The 17,522-nt window shown below is 36.2% G+C and overlaps 1 protein-coding gene across 8 annotated transcripts in view; it reads left to right on the top strand.

Annotated features, from left to right (window-relative positions):
* Positions 1-17,522, top strand: part of LOC145664565 (uncharacterized) — a 105,258-nt gene that overhangs the window by 26,112 nt on the left and 61,624 nt on the right. For 3 of the 8 annotated variants that reach the window (XM_081731334.1, XM_081731335.1, XM_081731336.1), the window contains one exon: positions 9,455-15,781. The exons of 1 other annotated variant lie outside the window; for it this stretch is intronic. In XM_081731334.1, coding sequence (XP_081587460.1) covers positions 9,455-11,246 — 1,792 coding nt within the window. In that variant the 3' untranslated portion in view covers positions 11,247-15,781. 4 more of the 8 variants (XM_081731337.1, XM_081731340.1, XM_081731339.1 and 1 more) reach the window with 4 other exon arrangements.

Raw genomic sequence — 17,522 nt, forward strand, 5'->3', positions numbered from 1 at the left:
CTTTCGTTTCATTATCATTCACTTGCCTTAATCACCGTCTTCCTTAGCCTAAATTGCATAATCGTGGGACGTTAAATTGAAAGATTTTTTTAAAAATATATATACTTGAATCTATACTCATTTACAGATATGAACTCCTCGGGTACTGGTACTGGGTGATTTCATAACTTCCTCTAGAAGATCTTTGTGGCAGTGAAGAATCATAAAGTGGTTTAGTGTATGTTGGGTCATGATACTCCGAAGATAAGATCTCATTCTTCGTAGAACCGAAAATGATCTTTTTGCTGTTACTGATGTTATAGGAACAGTGAGGTAAAGCATTATTAGTTTATTAACTTCTTGAGTTCTCTCTTTTGATACAGATTTCAGTAGGGCAACCAGATCTTGAACTCACTGAATTACGTTTAAAGAATCACTTTTGCTTCGGTGAAGTGAGGAGAACATCTTTGCTTGTGTTTTCAAATTATCAAAGTGTATGTCCTTTGAATACAGTTCGATTAAAACTGTCGATATATGAACAGATTTTCCATTAGCACTACTAATTAGCAGCTGTTCAATATCTTTCAGCACAAAGAAAGTATAGCCCTCAAATCTTCTGACTATGGCGTTTAAAACCAAGTCGTAGGCTTCAAAGTATTTTGCACGATAATATTCTTTCGGTGCTTGGAGCGCATGACCAGTGTTGGATTTTGCTGTGTCAAGTTGTTTAGAGATTCTACTTTGCCGTGGCAATGTAGGGCTCAAAGTTAAATTTTCTGCTTTCTCCAAAACTTTACCATAAACTTCATCCAAATCGTTACGTTTCGACTGAAGAGCATACTTTGTTACCTCTACTGCTCTATTCATCACTTCAGCGCTATTATTACTTTTTTGTAGTTGTTTGGATCAATGTTTTGTCAATGAAAATATTTCAAGGGACAAGTAGAGTCCAAAACAAGTGGAAAACTTCTGCATCATCGCCAGAAGACCAGTAGCTTTTCTACCTTGTTCATTTCTTTCGTGAGAAATTTCCCTGAGTCTATCCTCTAACACTAATATTTTAATACTGATTCTAAGGTCCATTCGGATTCATAGAATTTTGTATATCGTGAAATGCACGCATGAGTTTAGGAGAAAGCCTGATTAAATCGTAGACTTCCGTGCACATATTTAATGCTTCTCGTATTGGGAAACAGTGAGAGGAAGCATCCTGAAGACAGAGTTAAAGGATTTTGCAGAACAATGAACCTGCAAGGCACTTCGAACCTTTCCTCAAATGCAAGTTCCAATGCCACTTATAGTTCCTGACATTAGCTGCTCCATTGTATGTTTGTCCGCGAGTTTTGGATATCTAGACCACATCTAAGTACATCATCACATATCATTGTGAAAGTATCTGATTTTGTGTCATTCAGACTTACAACTCTTATAAAATCTTCATGAATATATATATATATACACTACCCCCGAAAAGTTTCCGTATAAAGTAGGTTTATGTATACTTTACGTGTATTCGAGAAAAAGCAAAGACATATCAATGGAATTTATTTTTATCTGGAACCTACAATATGTATTTCAGAGGAAAATACAGAAATTTAACAGAAATGGACCATTGTTTTGTCAAAAATTTAAATCTTTGATTCATCAAAGTAGCCTCCACGTGCTGTGATAACAGCTTTACAGAATTTGGGCATTCGCCGTATTAGTTTCTGTAGAGTTTCGGGTTTGATTGCTATCCAGGCTTTGCGAAGACACTTAAATAAGTGTTTCTCGCTAGAGGGACACATTTTTCGCACTGCCCAATCAAGCTCATCCCATAGCAACTCAATTTGATTACAATCCGGTGATTGTGGGGGCCACACCATATTCTTGAGATCCCCCTGTTGCTCTTTTGCTGACAAATACCCTCTACAAAGTCGGGATGTGTGTTTTGGGTCATTGTCTTGCTGCATGATGAACCCACGACCAATGAGCCTCTCCCCAGATGGTACTGCGTGTCTTATCGAAGTCTGATGGTACTGTTCTTTCTGCATTGCACCCTGTATTTGCTCTAAATCACCCACTTAATTGTTACCAAAGCATCCCCACACCATCACAGAACCACTCCCGTGCTTTACGTTGGCAAAATACACGACGGAAGCAGTCTTTCGCCCTTGGAGCGACCCACGAAAACCCTACGCCTATGACTGAAGAGCTCGAACTTTGATTCGTCAGTAAATAAGCACTTGTTCCACTGCTCTGGCCCCCAGCTTGCAAATTTTCTTGCCCACAGCAATCTCTTCTTTTTGTTTTGAGGGCGCAAGAGCGGTTTTCTAGTTGTCATATGACCGTTTAGTCCCGCATTAACTAACCGCGTCCATACAGTTTCATAGCTGATCGGCTTTTCGCGAGTTTCGTTCACTTCAGCTTGTGTTTGGGGCACTCTTTTCAACCTGTCACGTATGCTTTTCACTATAATGTACTTGTCCTCCCTTGCAGTAGTAGGTCTAGGCCTTCCAGATGTTGCTCAAGAGCGATTTTCCCCTGTTTCAGCAAATCGTTTTAAGGTATCATGCACTGTAGTATGGGGTATTTTCACTTTTGCGGCTATTTCCCGTATTGTATAGCCTTCTTCTCGTAAAGTAACTACTTTTGCTCACGTTTCAATGCCCAATTCCCTTTTCGTACGAGGTATTATGCTGACTAATAGGGAACATTTTACACCTCACTTCAACGCACACACACAACAACTAGTGTGAAATAGACAACTCCCAACAGTGAGATCTGAGAGAGAAGTAGACAGAGCAGCTTGAGAGACACCTATGATGCATTTATTGTGTGTTCGACCTTCAATTTGCAGTGTAATGGCCGTTTTGTATCGCACGCGTACGTAATGCACCATCACAGCGGCGCGATATTTAAGTTTATTTCCCTCAATTCATCCACAACAGGCCAAGACCTTTTCTCCTGTCTGATTCTAAAATGTTTCTCCTTTCATTTGTGAGCAAATTGTAATGCATTCTTATGTTACATTTTGAAAATTTCATTATTTCGTGTTTGTCCGGAAACTTTTCGGGGGTAGTGTATATATATATATATATATATATATATTTTAAATCCACCCACCTGATAGACAGGAACAATTCTTTACATCCTGATATATCACTTGTTTCATCGGCAATGAGTCCGAACCATTTTGCATTTTGGATCAACGAAATGATTTTCTTTAACACGCGTCTGTACATAAGGTTTAAAATTTCATTCAGAAGATCGTGAGACAAACAATGCTTTTTCCGTTGTAACATGTTAAAAATACCTGGCTCATCTTCACCCCTCAATTTTAACAGTTCTATCAAGTTTCCTTCCAAGTTATTAGAATGCCTCCTGATTCCAAGCCTTTGTTTTGCTGAATAATTCAAAGATGTTATAACTTGAAGTAAATGCTTCTAAGCTTTTGATGGCCGGAAATCTGTCTATTTAATGCACATGATACAGGAGGTCTATTAGTGATAGTTCGGACGTTATCTACAGATTCCATATGACTAGAGGAATTTTAGTAAGTCTTAAATGATTCTACGGCTCTTTTCCAGGCTCCAGAACCAACATTAATAAAAGCTGAGTCCACTTTTAAAGACTTAAGAGCACCGAGAGTCAAATTTGTACTTTTTTTTTTTTTTTTTTTTTTCAAATATAACAGAAAACACTTTTAGTGTTTAGGCAAAAAGATAACCACTTGTGTGTTTCGAATCACTTCGTTTTAAATGTTCTTGTTTGATTGCCATTGGTTTTACGAGTCATAGAAACATTAAAATTTAATGGTTGATACGGCTCACTACAGCTACTACTGGCACATAAAAAGCATTGACAATCAGTATTTACACACGTTTCTTTTCTTCTATCTGTCTGAATTTCAGTTTCTCTTTAACTTGAGATTTTTCACACAAAGGTCGCGAAAAATCTTCGTTTACCCTCTCAGTTCTTGACCAATGTTCTCTTCATTGTCACACGAAATAACCATACACTGATTGCAACAGAAAGCATAATACTAAGGGCCAAATATTTTTTAAAAAAATCGTATTTTATATGTTGACTTACCGGTAATGTGTAATCAATGTTTCTTTGAACGTTACACAAAATAATCAATGCACGGATTGCAACAAAGACCACAACGGTGCTATGGAATAAATATTAAAAGAAGGAACGTCTTACTGTTTATTTTCACCGGTAATTGGTATTCTCTCCACTAACACACAAAATAAACATCACGCACTGACTGAAGCAGAAACAGCACTACCAATGAAAAGGAAATGTCTTTATTTATAACAATAGCAAAAAGTCGTGAAGATTGATCTAAATCTTCAGATTTCACCAGCCAATAGAATGCGAAAGGGTGTTCCCTTCGTTATACCCTCACCATGAAATCTGGTCAGTGTCGTCACTCGCACTACACCTATAATATCTAAGGGCACAGTATTGTCGAATTGCCACCAAATTTCTTTTATATGTAATATAAGTGACGTTAGAAATAATAAGAAGGTAATTCACCAGCAAAGGAGACCTATCATGTTTAATGTTTTCCACTTTTATTTATTTAGTTATTTATTTATTTATTTTAAAGCAAAAATAGGAGTTTCTCTAATCAACATAAATAAAGTGCAGGAGAGATGGGAGAAAAGCTTGTGGGATAATCAGAAGCTCTCTTATGGACTATATCTGACTTGAGTATCGAAAAATCAAGTTTTCCTTTCTTGTTCATTTATGTGTCTGCATGTGGTCACTCACCCGATGGACATTGAGTTCAGCAGGGAAAGGGGAGGAACAGGGGAGTGACAAAGCGAAAGCCAAACAACACTGTCCATGCTTCTGTAATTCTACTCTAGTTTATTTGATATAATGTTGTTCAGTTTTTGCGTGGTTGAAACTGGAAGAAAGAAGGAGAAGACAACTGCTGGGAGGTAGGGATGAAGGCTGAAAAGCAAAAGCAGCACACACGGTCTTTGAAGTGAGAATGGTTATTCATTGCATGATTTATATTCTTAATACATCGTGAATTTTTTAATTGATTCTTTCCTAAATATTGACCAGGCAATAGCCCGGACAGTTCCGCCGCCTCTTCTTAAACACTGTCGTCTACCTGGGTTTCTTACTTTCATTAAGACGTGTATACTAAGAGGTAAAGGGGGTTCAAAATATATGCTACAAATGAAATACCTCAGAGCTCTTCTAATTTGGGAAATTAAATTCGATATAATCATTTCTCTTTACAAATAACTTTACATATGTACTAGCGTTTCAAAAATTCCACTTTCAAGTAGGGGAAAGGGGAATTTCTACCTTTGTTTTAGTGACATTCACATCAACGTTATGTATATCATCATCATGCACGGTTCCCACATTCTGGAAAATCAGGGAATGTCAGGGAAATGAAAACATGTCAGGGAAATCGCGCATTTTGCCTAAAATGTCATGGAAAGTCAGGGAACGTAAATGTGCAAGTGTAACATGTTTCCTCTCTATTAGTCGTACAGATTGGCATGTGAAGAGGACCACAATGATACAGCATTCTCCTGATGACATTGATGCATCGTTGCTGTTTCGTGCTTAGAGAGAGAGAGAGAGGGATAAATGAATAATTGGTCATGTAACAGCAGAAATCGAAGTATGACTTGGCATCTTCGTAGACATCGGTTTTAAGACAGAAAAACTACTGAAAGCATCAGATAAAGAAACACTAGCTTTCAGGCTTGACTGTCGAGACTTTTTGCTGGTCACAATCAAGAGGATTGTGGAAAGGAGCTATCTGAAGTACAAACTGCTACGTGCTCTGTCAGCTTTGGACCCCTGGTAACAAAAGAACAACCCAGAACTTCCTCAGATCAGCATGAAACGCATGCTATAAACTCTGCATGAGCATAACAGAATATCTGATTCTGTAGCTGAGGAAGCAGTGTCAATACAATTTATGTCTTTCTGTACTGGTATTTAGGGGTCTCATGACTTCAGAGAATACGAAGAGAAGATGGGCAACGTAGGTTAAATAACTTCTTTGCAAAGGCATTGTTCAAGAAAGAATATTCTGATTTGTGGAATGTTGTGAAAATGTTTAATTTCCTCCCACGGCAATGTCTCAATGGAGGGCGGGTTCTTAGTCAATAAGACACTTACTGTAGAAAGCCGGATCGAAGATTCTCTGGTAGCACGGAGGCGGGTGCATGATGCAATTTGTACTATGGAGGTGTAGAATCTTCTGTTGATCGAAGAATGTTTCTCTCAGTTCGTTCAGCTCGGAGGCGCTATGATGAATACCTTAAAAACCTTAAACGGAAAGTGCAGAGGAAAGTAAAATCAAAGATGAAAAAAGAAAACTAAGTGCTGAAGTTAAGAAATTGCAAACAAGGAAGAAACAAATGGAATTATGTTGCAAAGAAGAACAAGACGCTCTCGTAGTACTCTTGGCAAATTCAAGAACTGCAAGCAACACAAATGTTTAAAAATGTAAATGTGAAGATTAACATGTCTCAGAGTTAGCAGGATTAGGACTGATAGTGGGCTATGGTGGCTCAGTGGTAGAGCGTTCATCTCTGGTTCATAGGATCCTTGGTTCGATTTTTCTAGCTCGCGCCAGGTGAACTTTGTGGTGAACAAACACCGTGTGTGCATGGATTTTCTCGGGGTTCTCCCATTTCCTCTCGTTTCCTTCCTCCCACTATTTTCATTCATTTCTCATCACCACCGTGTCCTTTAGCCTAGACGGCATAACCGTGGAATGTAAAACGTTAAGATTTCATTTCATTTTAGGATTAATAGTAATGAGTGTCAGGAAGAGTTGGCAATATATCCTTGATTACATGTTATATTGCTTTTTTCAAGCAAAAGAAAAAAAATCTAATTTGCAATGTCAAGGTATGTGGTAGTGTACCATATATGTATTATTATATACTTACATGTTAATTTTTGTGTAAATAACAATTACTCATATTGAACATAACAAATATGTAAATGGTAATTCAAGGAGTGTGTTGGACGGATGTGAGATGAGGCCGTTAAAATGTATCTTCCCATTTATATTCAAGAATCTATGTCAGGGAAAGTTAGGGAAATCGATCTTCACTTTTTTGTGGGAACCCTGTCATGAAAAACCTATTTATTGTTCGAAATTAATTTTTGAACATAATTAGCACTGTCTCAAACCGGGGTTTTATCATGTTACTTTCGAGAAAATGCATAGAGAAAGGGTGTTTCAACTTTATGCCAGAAATAAAATATCTCATGAGACCTTTAAGTTAGGAACATTAAACTAGGTGTGTAGATTCCTAATTTAAAATAAATAGACACATATTCCAGCGTTTTAAAAATTCCGTTCTTAAGAAGAGGAAGAGACAGTTTCTACAATGATTTTAGACCATGCATTAACTTCAGGGTTGTGAAAAACTGTTAAAAAAAAAAAAAAATAGTGAATTTTATTGGACAAGATTGAGTTGCATTAAAGTGTGCACGTACATTTAAAGCTGTATTGCTACTTAAAATACCACTTAATCATTCATGTTCTATTGTACACATTTGGAGTGAAACTATAGAATTTCCTTGTCGCACTAAAGAAATCCGTGAAGACCTATTTGCGTCTCGTTACACTTGGCACTCGCTTAAATTTCGATTTCTAGAAAGGAGGAAGTAGATGATGTAGAATAATAAAGAATGGGTATTTCTATATATTGTAGAATAGGAACAAAAATCTCCTATCACACCTAGGATTCAAAGGCCAGCCATCCTGAGTGGAGATCATTTTACTTTGCTCAAAACATGCCAGGAAAAATCTAGGGAAGTACCTCATGTCAGGAGCCAGATATGAAAGAAAGCGACTTTATTAAAGCAGTAGCTAACTGAAAGTAAACATTTTCCTCAAAAAAGGCAATGCACGAATCTACAAGGATTACTGGATTTAAAAAGAAATACATAAAAATAAAGTTTATTTTTGAAAGAACTGAAATGTTAATCTTTTTATCCTAAATCTAATTTTCAGTTGCCAATTGGCATTCTTACAATATATTTTACGATCAAGGGACCTTTGTAACGTACGATAATGATACCACATCACATATTGGACAAGATACTGAAGATGGATTCGGAAGTTTCCTTATCTCTTCTTTAATGCAACTATTTCTCCTTTTTGTGTTGTGTGTGTAATTATCCAGTTGTGTGTTTAGAAAATAGAGGTGGATCTTGAGTAATTTCCTTTTTTAAGTAAAGCTTTTGTAGTATCATTGATTCAAATTATGGCATAAAATTTTAAAAATCAAATTTATCCATTTGTAGCTATCATAAGTGAAAATTTTGTTTCAATTTTAATGCAACTCTTTTCGTTTGTGTGCGTGTTTAATTGTCCAAATATAGTGTTGAGAAATCCTTTTTGAAGTGAAACATTTTCAATTTGTAATTAACTGACACATCTGAAAAGGTATATTATTTATGTATTTGTATTAATACACTAGTATGCAATACGAAAAGAAAGGAAGACAATCGCATTGCTTTTTGTTTCAGGTTACAGTTAAACACCGTTACATCGTGTATGATTGAATATATTGTTGCATAGAAATTCCCCACCATCACTACCAAACTGTTGTTTGTGTCCCCCAAGCTAGTTTTTAGTTGTATGTATTTTTGTGTGTTTTGCTGATATAAAAGAAAATATAGCACAGCTGTCTTCGCTCTATAGTTGTCTCATTCTTATACACATAAGGTATAAAATCTTTTGAGGATCACATTTACAGTGAGGATATAATTATTAATGGTGTCGTGTTGTGTAGGAGTTGGCAAAAGATGTTTAAATTGAGTTTTAACATTTGTCCTTTTCAATTTTGTAACAAAGCAATGAAATAGTGACATACGAATTATGCTTCGGCATACATTTATAGGAGAAGAAATTGTATTCTTTAATGCCCTGTTCCATTTTCTTTGTGGCTTGCTAAGGTAAGAGTTCTGTTTCCTAAGCAAAAATTTATTAATTTCGATGTTGAACCTATATTAGCACAAGCATTATTATCGATAGACTATATTGCAAAATTTTAATATGTATATATGGTAGTTTTTGAAGGTAATTTAAAAAAAATCGCCTAAATCACTACCTAAAAGAGGACGCGATTAAAATTGATGAATAATTCTAAAACTATTATTAAGAATATACATTGAAGTGAAGAGATTATTAATTTATTATTAATTTATGGTACGATTTACTGAACTCAATTGTAAATCTTGATAAAGTTTATTCATCTTTTTTTGCTTTTTCTTTGGTGTTAACTCTACGTTTATACTTGTCCTGTAACACATTAGTTTTCATTTTCAAGTTTATTGTCACACTTACCATTTCCTTTTTCTAATCAATCTTCATTTACGATTCTGCTACTAACTCACTTAGAATTAGGCAATATGTCTTGTATGTATACTGTCACGTTCTGATTAATATGTATATATGGTACGTTTTATTTTTCTCCCACTAAAGGTTCAGTTTATCATTGAAAGATGGAACAGCCATGCAGGGTAATGATGATTTGTGCCATGGGGAGAATGATTCTGAAAATATTAACAAAGACCAGAAAAATAGGATGAGGACAAGCTCATCAAGAAGATTAACCGTAGCTGAAAGTAATAACAAGGTATTCAATTGTGACGTATGCTCGTTCTCTTTTACTTGTAAGGATGAGTACATGCGCCACTTGAGAACACACCCAGAATACAAATACAAATGTACTCAATGTCTGAAATCATACAAGGTATATAGTACGTTGAAAGCTCATAAACGTACCCATGCTTCTCGCTTCTTGTGCAATGTATGCGAAAAGGCATTTCCATGCAATTCAAGCCTACAGATTCATACTAGAGTACATACTGGAGAAAAACCATTCCGATGTATAATTTGTAAAAAATGTTTTCCATCTGAAAAGGCTTTACAGAATCACAAGGTACGTCACGCTGCAAAACAATACTCTTGCCCATATTGTAAAAGACGATTAAAGAATGAAGGTATTTTTAAGCTCCATGTAGAAAAGCACTATCAAGAGAAAATTATATGCGTAATATGCAAAGAAATTTTCTATAGGAAGTTGTTATTTGAGAAACACTTACGAAAGCATAAAGAATTTCCCTTCTCTTGTGATGAATGTGGAAAATCATTTAAAACTAAGGATTATCTCACTACACACAAACATGTACACGATTTTAGTTTCTCATGCACAATTTGTAACAAGCCATTCCCAACCAAGGATATTCTTGAGGTTCACAATAGAACACATACTGGCAACAAACCATTCAGTTGCGAGAAATGTGGGAAAAGTTTTTCTCAAAAATCTAATCTTAGAACTCACTTGAAAGGTAAACACGGTGAGTTACACGTATTTAATTGCATGTACTGTCCACAATCTTTTAAACTAAAACAAAGTTACAAAGATCATATTAAGTGTGTGCATTTAAAGGCAACGATAGTTAAATGTTCGTTATGTAATAACAGTTTCTCCTCTAAAGGTGTTTTATATTCACATATGAAGAACTCACACACGGAGATAAAATATGTTCCATGTAAAATCTGCGGGAAGCCTATCAAGGAAAAAAATTTGAAAACTCATGAAGACCTTCACTCTCAGAATAAGAGAAAATACAATTGTGATCAGTGTGGTAAAGGTTTTGTGTGTAAGCGATATTTAGTATCTCATTTAAATTTACATGCTGGTTTAAGACCATATGTTTGTAAAATCTGTAACGCTAAATTCACTCAGATGACACATCTGCGTACTCACACAAGAGGAGTCCATTCTGATAAACTTGAGTTCTCTTGTAACGACTGTGGAAAGAAGTTTAAATTTAAAGAAGCCATAAGTATACATTATATGCAGCACCACTTTAAGGAAAATTCATTCATTTGTCACATATGTGGGAAAACATATAATATTCGTAGTTGTCTGAGTGTACATATGCAATCAGTTCATACTGACAGGGAATCTTGGTCCCATATTTGTAAATATTGTGGAAAAAAATTTTGTACTCGCTCTAGACTGAAAGGTCATATAGATTCAGTACATTCAAAAAGAGAGAAAAGTAGAGCTTCCTGTGAAATTTGTGGTAAGACAGTAATCGAAACATACTTAAAAATGCATATGGCCACACACTTTCCACAGGAGAAATTCAATTGCGATATTTGCGGAACTAATTTGACAGCTAAGCTATCGCTAGCTAACCATATTCAACTACACTTCCGTAAGAAATCCTCGGAGTCTGAAATTTCTGAAAACTTTAGATAGATATTGTACTTGAATTGCATTATGAAGTAAAGAATATTTTGAATTTTATTGGATGTTGTTTTGCGAAATCGGTGCTGTCAGTGTAGTTTCCTCTTGCGGTAATAGTATTCATATATTTACTTTTAAGATGAACTTTAAATTTTAGTATTTTGTTTCGTCTGAATAATAATAAAAATTTATAATGTTGCCTTTAGCATATTGATGACTTTTTTGTATGTTGAGATGTACTTCTATAAGGTATCAAAGAAGCTTCAAACCACTGGAAAAACGAAGTCTTAGCAGTAATTTCCACCTAACTTTGTTGATAATTTACGTGTACTGATAAGTGAAGATTTAATATTGAAATTTTGGTCAACTTGACGATTAAGACCTAGGTACAATAATATTATCTTATTTTATTCTTTAGAGAAAAAAAAAATTGTAATATTTCTTAGAGTTAAAATCAAGTAATTACTTGCGAATAGCTAATTACTGTTGGAGATTAAAGGTATTTAAAAACAGATAAGTGAACTAAATCAAAATTACGATTATGTTCATGATTAGGTGACTGAACCAGCTACCATTATCTGGATGAAGAAAATGTTCTTGCTTTCTGTATTCCTCATATTTGGTGTTCATCGTATCTTATGGAAAAATAATTTGTTAATGTGAGTTCCAATATAGTAATATTTATTCATGTTCATTTTCATATTTACCTTGAATACACTGCTTATCATTTGCTTGGGAATAAACGTATATTAGCCTATAGTTTTTCGGATTATGGTCCGGGTACATCAAGCGTCCAAGATATGAGTACAGATACTACTCCTGTCCTACTTTATTGTCAAAAGGCAGTGAGTTTCTGGCCATTCGAGGAAGGAGAACATGATGAACAATTCTTCGCTCCCCTCCCGAAGAAAGTAGGTGCACAGTAATAGTGAGTAGGGCATGAAATACAAGTGACCGCGAGTGCAGAGAATTCGAATCATATCAGTAAGGTCACATCTTTGGTGTACCCGAGTTCGATTTCCAGTTGGAGCTTTTGTGATTTAGGATCTCAAGTTAAGTTGTAGAATCATGTCTCGTATAGCCTCGGATCTGAAGTAGACTGAACTTAAATCCATCTATTGTAAAACTAAGACCATCTTGGACATCACAACATCCTCCATATCTGTACTTTGTACTCTGTAAATAAGTGTTCACGAGAACCTAGGGTATGATATCCCGTTCTTCGTTAAGCCTAGTTTTGAGAGCCAGGAGGTTCAAGGATGCTGGATACTTCTGTGCAACTCGTATCCCGAGAGTATTCCAGGTGTTCGATGGGATTAAGACTTGGGGATATACTGGTCAGTCGATTCAGTGTCTCTATAATTCGGGAAGATCTTTGTAGGCACGCGTTGTTATTTGTATAAACGAATCAGGGCCCAGCGCAGTATGGAGAACTGAATATATCCTTTCACATTATCGATATAATATGGTTGCTCATTAAGAATCCTGCGTCGAAGATGTCCGCTGATGTTCTTCCATTTTTCGTTATGCCCGCCTATACCTTAACTCCATTATCTTACTATCATATTTACATGTGTACTGTGAATTATATCGTTCCCTCAAAATTATGTGATGCCCAGAATCACGTATCGCACGGAATCGTAATTCAGCTAAGAACATTACATTGTACCTTCTTTCATGATCCCAATCACAATGTTCCCTACACAACTGTAAACTTGAATACACGTTATTGGCATCCGGACATAAACCCAACAAAATTCAGTCGTCGTGAAATGGATTTTGAGGACACATGGACACCAGAAGCACTGGAAAACACGTCAGCAATTTCAATTGTAGTGACAGACCGATTGATTTTATTCTACTGGCCTATGTATCGATCCTGTCAAACTGTTGTTCACATTACATGACCTCCATCATGCACACACACAACAGTTCCTCTCGTGTAACATCTTCCTGAAATCGAGAAATGATACTCTTTGATACGTCAATTAGTGTTCAATCTCTGTGATATTTTGACCTACCTCAAGCCGACCCACAGTCCTGTCATTTATGATAGTCACTCAAATAATTCCGTCCAAAGGATTATTCACTTTGCACAATTGTCTTGCACTGATGACGGCCATTAATATATTTGGCTTATATTAGGTACAGCCTTGTAACTCAATGTCACAATCTTTTCCTAATACCGACATTTACAAAGCACGCTTGTTTCTATTGATGGGAGCTCTGGATCACTAGTGCACTGTACTGGTATATTTATAACAATAGACAGATATTAGGCGTGTAAACAAAAGTTTGGATCAATATGTTTTCCTTTTTTCGTAGCAGTTGTCAGGCAGTGCATAATATTCATTCTCATAACTGTAAAGTAATTGCTTAGAAAAAGAAAACTATATTTGTTATATAAAGGTAACCAAGAAAGTTCTGTCGCTTTTTCACCCACCACCCTCGAACATCAATATGTCACCTAAGATGTACCTGCAACATCAAAAATAGTCCCCATCAGAATCGACGACCTTCTGCCAATGTTCTGGAAGAACATGGATTCCATCGCGGTAGAACTTGGTGGACCGTGAAGCGAAGAAGGTATCAAGTGCATTTTGCACCTCTACTAGGCATTTGAACTGGCGTCCTCTAACGTGATTGTCCAAGAGATGGGACAGGTATAATGGGACGGTTCAATGACTGGGAAGTATGGCGGATGCAATAGTGTTTCTCATCCAAGGCGTGGAATGGTGTCCCGCGTCACCCTAGCCACGTGGGTCTTAGCGTTGCCCTGTAACAGGAGGACCCCTTTGCGATTCAGAAGTGCTGGCTCTAGAGTTTTGAGTTTTTTCTCGAACACGGCTCAACTGCTGACATTACACAATTGCATTGATGCTCTGACCAACTAGTAGCAGTTCCGGATGCACGATGCCGAGAGCAGTCCCCCAAACACACAGGAGGATCTTCTTCTTGTGCAGTGCTGGTTTCGACTGTTTTGGAACCGGTTCATGGGATGCTAACCAATGATGACGGCGCTGTAGAGCTTCGTACAATACCCACTGCTCATTACATGTCAACACCCTGTCCAGGAATGGCTCCTTCCTCAGACGAGACAACATAAAAACACAGGTGTCTGCTCGCGTTGCCTCCTGGCCCGGAGTCAAATCATGTGGGACCCATAGATCCAACTTGTAGTGCTTCCCAAGTTGATGGAGATGCTGCCGAATGGTTTCTCCACTCACACTGAATTGTAGTCCCAGTTTCTCACATGGCTGGCCACTGTTCGACTCAATTGCTGCCTGCAAGATCTTCATTTTGTACATGTATTGGTCTTCCGGCGCGAGGTGCATCTTCGAGTGTTTCGTCATCGCCCTTAAACTTGTTAAACCACCGCTGCACTGTCCGCGTAGTCGCGACACCCTCACCAAAGGGCTGGCATATTTTCCGCCCCGCTGCAGCAGCGTTTTACCCCAGTTTGAACTCGTACAACATACACGCCCTTATAACGCTCTGTGGAGGTCCCATGTTCACTCTTTCCTTACGCAAGTTCACGGTGTGACTGAAACTGCCACAAACAGATAGTATGTTGGATATACCCACATCAACAACTGACCTTCGCCTTAACTCCATTCGCATTCAACTCACGGTGAGAGGGCCAATTCTGCCGTGTCGTGACAAAACGCTGTAACTTTGGCGAAGAAGTTTAGCGAAAATGAGCCGTAAAGTTTTCATCCGAAAATGTGATCTGTATCGTGTAGAACCAGTGTAACTAGGCAATAATGGTCAACCAATCAATTTTCACCAAATTTAATCACACAACATGCATTTACGTAACATTACATGTAACCACGTGTTTCCAAAGTCAAGATACACTGGTTCTACACGATACAAATCACATTTTCTGATGAAAACTTTACGGCTCTTTTTCGCAAAACTGCTCCGCCAAAGTTACAGCGTTTTGTCACGACACGGCAGAATTGAACACAGTCTTCACAAAAAACGACAGAACTTTCTTGGTTACCTTTATATATAGGAGTATTATTATTATTGTATATTAAAATTACATCAAGAAGAATCCTCCTCCTTTTTAAATAGTAGGCTGTTGAATGTTTAAAAATGAGAACTGTGGAAGACATACAATGTTGTAATTTCAGTGTTTGACAAAGACCCAAATTTCGTAGTTAATAGAATGCTTTTAGTTTAAAATGCATATTTTATGGTAATCATTACTGAGAGCATTGATTAAATTTGTAATGTAATCATATTTTCTATTAGTTTGAATTGTTTTTTGTAATTTTTAAAAATTTTTATTCAATGAATTTTGAAATAAAACAATGGAATTGATAGTCATTCATTCAGGTATTTGAGTGGAAAAGTATTCACAATTTGAGTTCATAGGATAGTTGGTGTATATGATTAACAACGTTGGGTTAATACTAAAACGAAGCAGCAAACCGTTTATTCTAAAATATGACACTGTGAAGAAAAATTAAGAATAGGCCTATATTACATGGAAACATTACAATTGGCTAACAACGTATTTGTATATTGGATTATTTTTTTTTTTTAAAAACTTGATCTTATTGTAAAGGAAGACGGATGATTTGGTCCTATATTTATGCTCGTGTAGCACATCAAGTTTCAGCTATGGATGACATATACTGAATGATTTTTTTTTTTTTTTTTAAATTTAGCCTCCACTTCCTCTGCTTTTACAATTTCAGATGGTCTTATTAAATTGACAGACGCAATTGTCTCTTGTAAATCTCTCTCTCTCTTTCTACCACTTTTTAGAAAAAATATTCGTATTCTCTTGTCTTTTTAAAATTGGTCTCAGTTAGAGAGAGAGCCAAGGTTTATTTTTTTCATGATATCTAATATTTTTTTTAAATCATGCCCTTTTTTTTTTTTTTTTTTTTTACTTACTTTTGAGCGAGGGTGGGACAGGGCAATCTAATTCGAGATTTCAATGAATTTACACTTTACATGGCCTCTAAAAGTCGAGAAATTTGATTTTTGAATATGTTTTCTTCCGTCTGTTCTTCCCGATATGTGTTCACTCGCTCAACGTAGCCACACCAAATTTTAAACTTAAGTTTTTCATAAGCTTCCCGTGGGGTGTATTTCGAATTTTATTCCTATCCCCCGAACTTACTGAAGGTTGAAAATAAATAAATAAATAAAAAAAAAAGGATTTCCTCAAAAACGGCTGTAATGAGGTTTTTTTTAATATTTTGTATATCAATATTTCATTAGCAACCAAATTGTGGGGTGTGTCATTTTTCTAGAAAAGATCCAGAAGGAATAGTTTATGGGTGTTTTCTTTAAAACGACTCAGGTAAGTTTCTTCATATTTCACATACAAATCTTTCATTAATAACCTGAAATGTGGCATAACGAATTTGTCCTGAAATATTCCACAGGGAGCAGTTTAATTCTGATGTCAGTTTTTCTCGGACTATTTTCTCAAAAATGACTTTATTCGCATTTCATAAATGTTTCATTTACAACCTGAATACTTGACATAAATCATTTTTCACGAAAAAGTCCACAACAACCAGTTTACTTTTAGAATGTAAGTTTTCTTCAGACGAAGTTTCCTGAAAATACGTTATTTTATTCGTATTTGACTAATAAGTGTTTCAGTAATAACTGCGACTAAACATTATTTACCTTCAGATATTGGAGCTAGAAAATTTAGTACTGTGGCCTGCACCTTTTATATCTCTACTTGTTTCATGTACTATTTCTTTTCCTACAAAATCGAGAAGAGACACACATATACATTAGCAAGAAAGAAATATGCACAAACTGTAAAGATATAACCTGAAGAGAGAAGAAGAAAATAATTAGTAAAAGTTTAAAACATTTATTACCTTATTCTGTTGTTTCTTACCCGATTTTTTGAGCTCCTTCGTGGATAAGCGGTTAGCATACGCGCCTTTGTCGTGGGAGAACCGGGTTCGATTCCCAGCGGGAATTCATGTGGTTCGGATTCCACGTTAATCAGTAGGTGTCGCTTCATATACCTTCGCTACTGAAAGGGACGTTAAACTCACAATCAACTCAACAACCGATTTTTTTTAAAATTCGATTTCATTATTAAGCTCTCCTGTGTTAGTGTCACATTTCTTGATGTTACTTTGTTTATACCCTTCATCACCACCATAAGGAAGAGCTGTTCAAACAGAAATCGGATTTCAAAATTTTCATTTTTTTTCTTTAGTTGCTAGTTCTGGAAAACAAGATCCAAAAAGTTTTTGGTCGATAAGTTCTCTCATCAGTTTGGTAAAATCTTATTTT

The sequence above is a fragment of the Thermobia domestica genome, chromosome 11 (genome assembly GCF_964235325.1).
Source record: "Thermobia domestica chromosome 11, izTheDome1.hap1.1, whole genome shotgun sequence".
Taxonomy (NCBI): Eukaryota; Metazoa; Arthropoda; class Insecta; order Zygentoma; family Lepismatidae; genus Thermobia; species Thermobia domestica.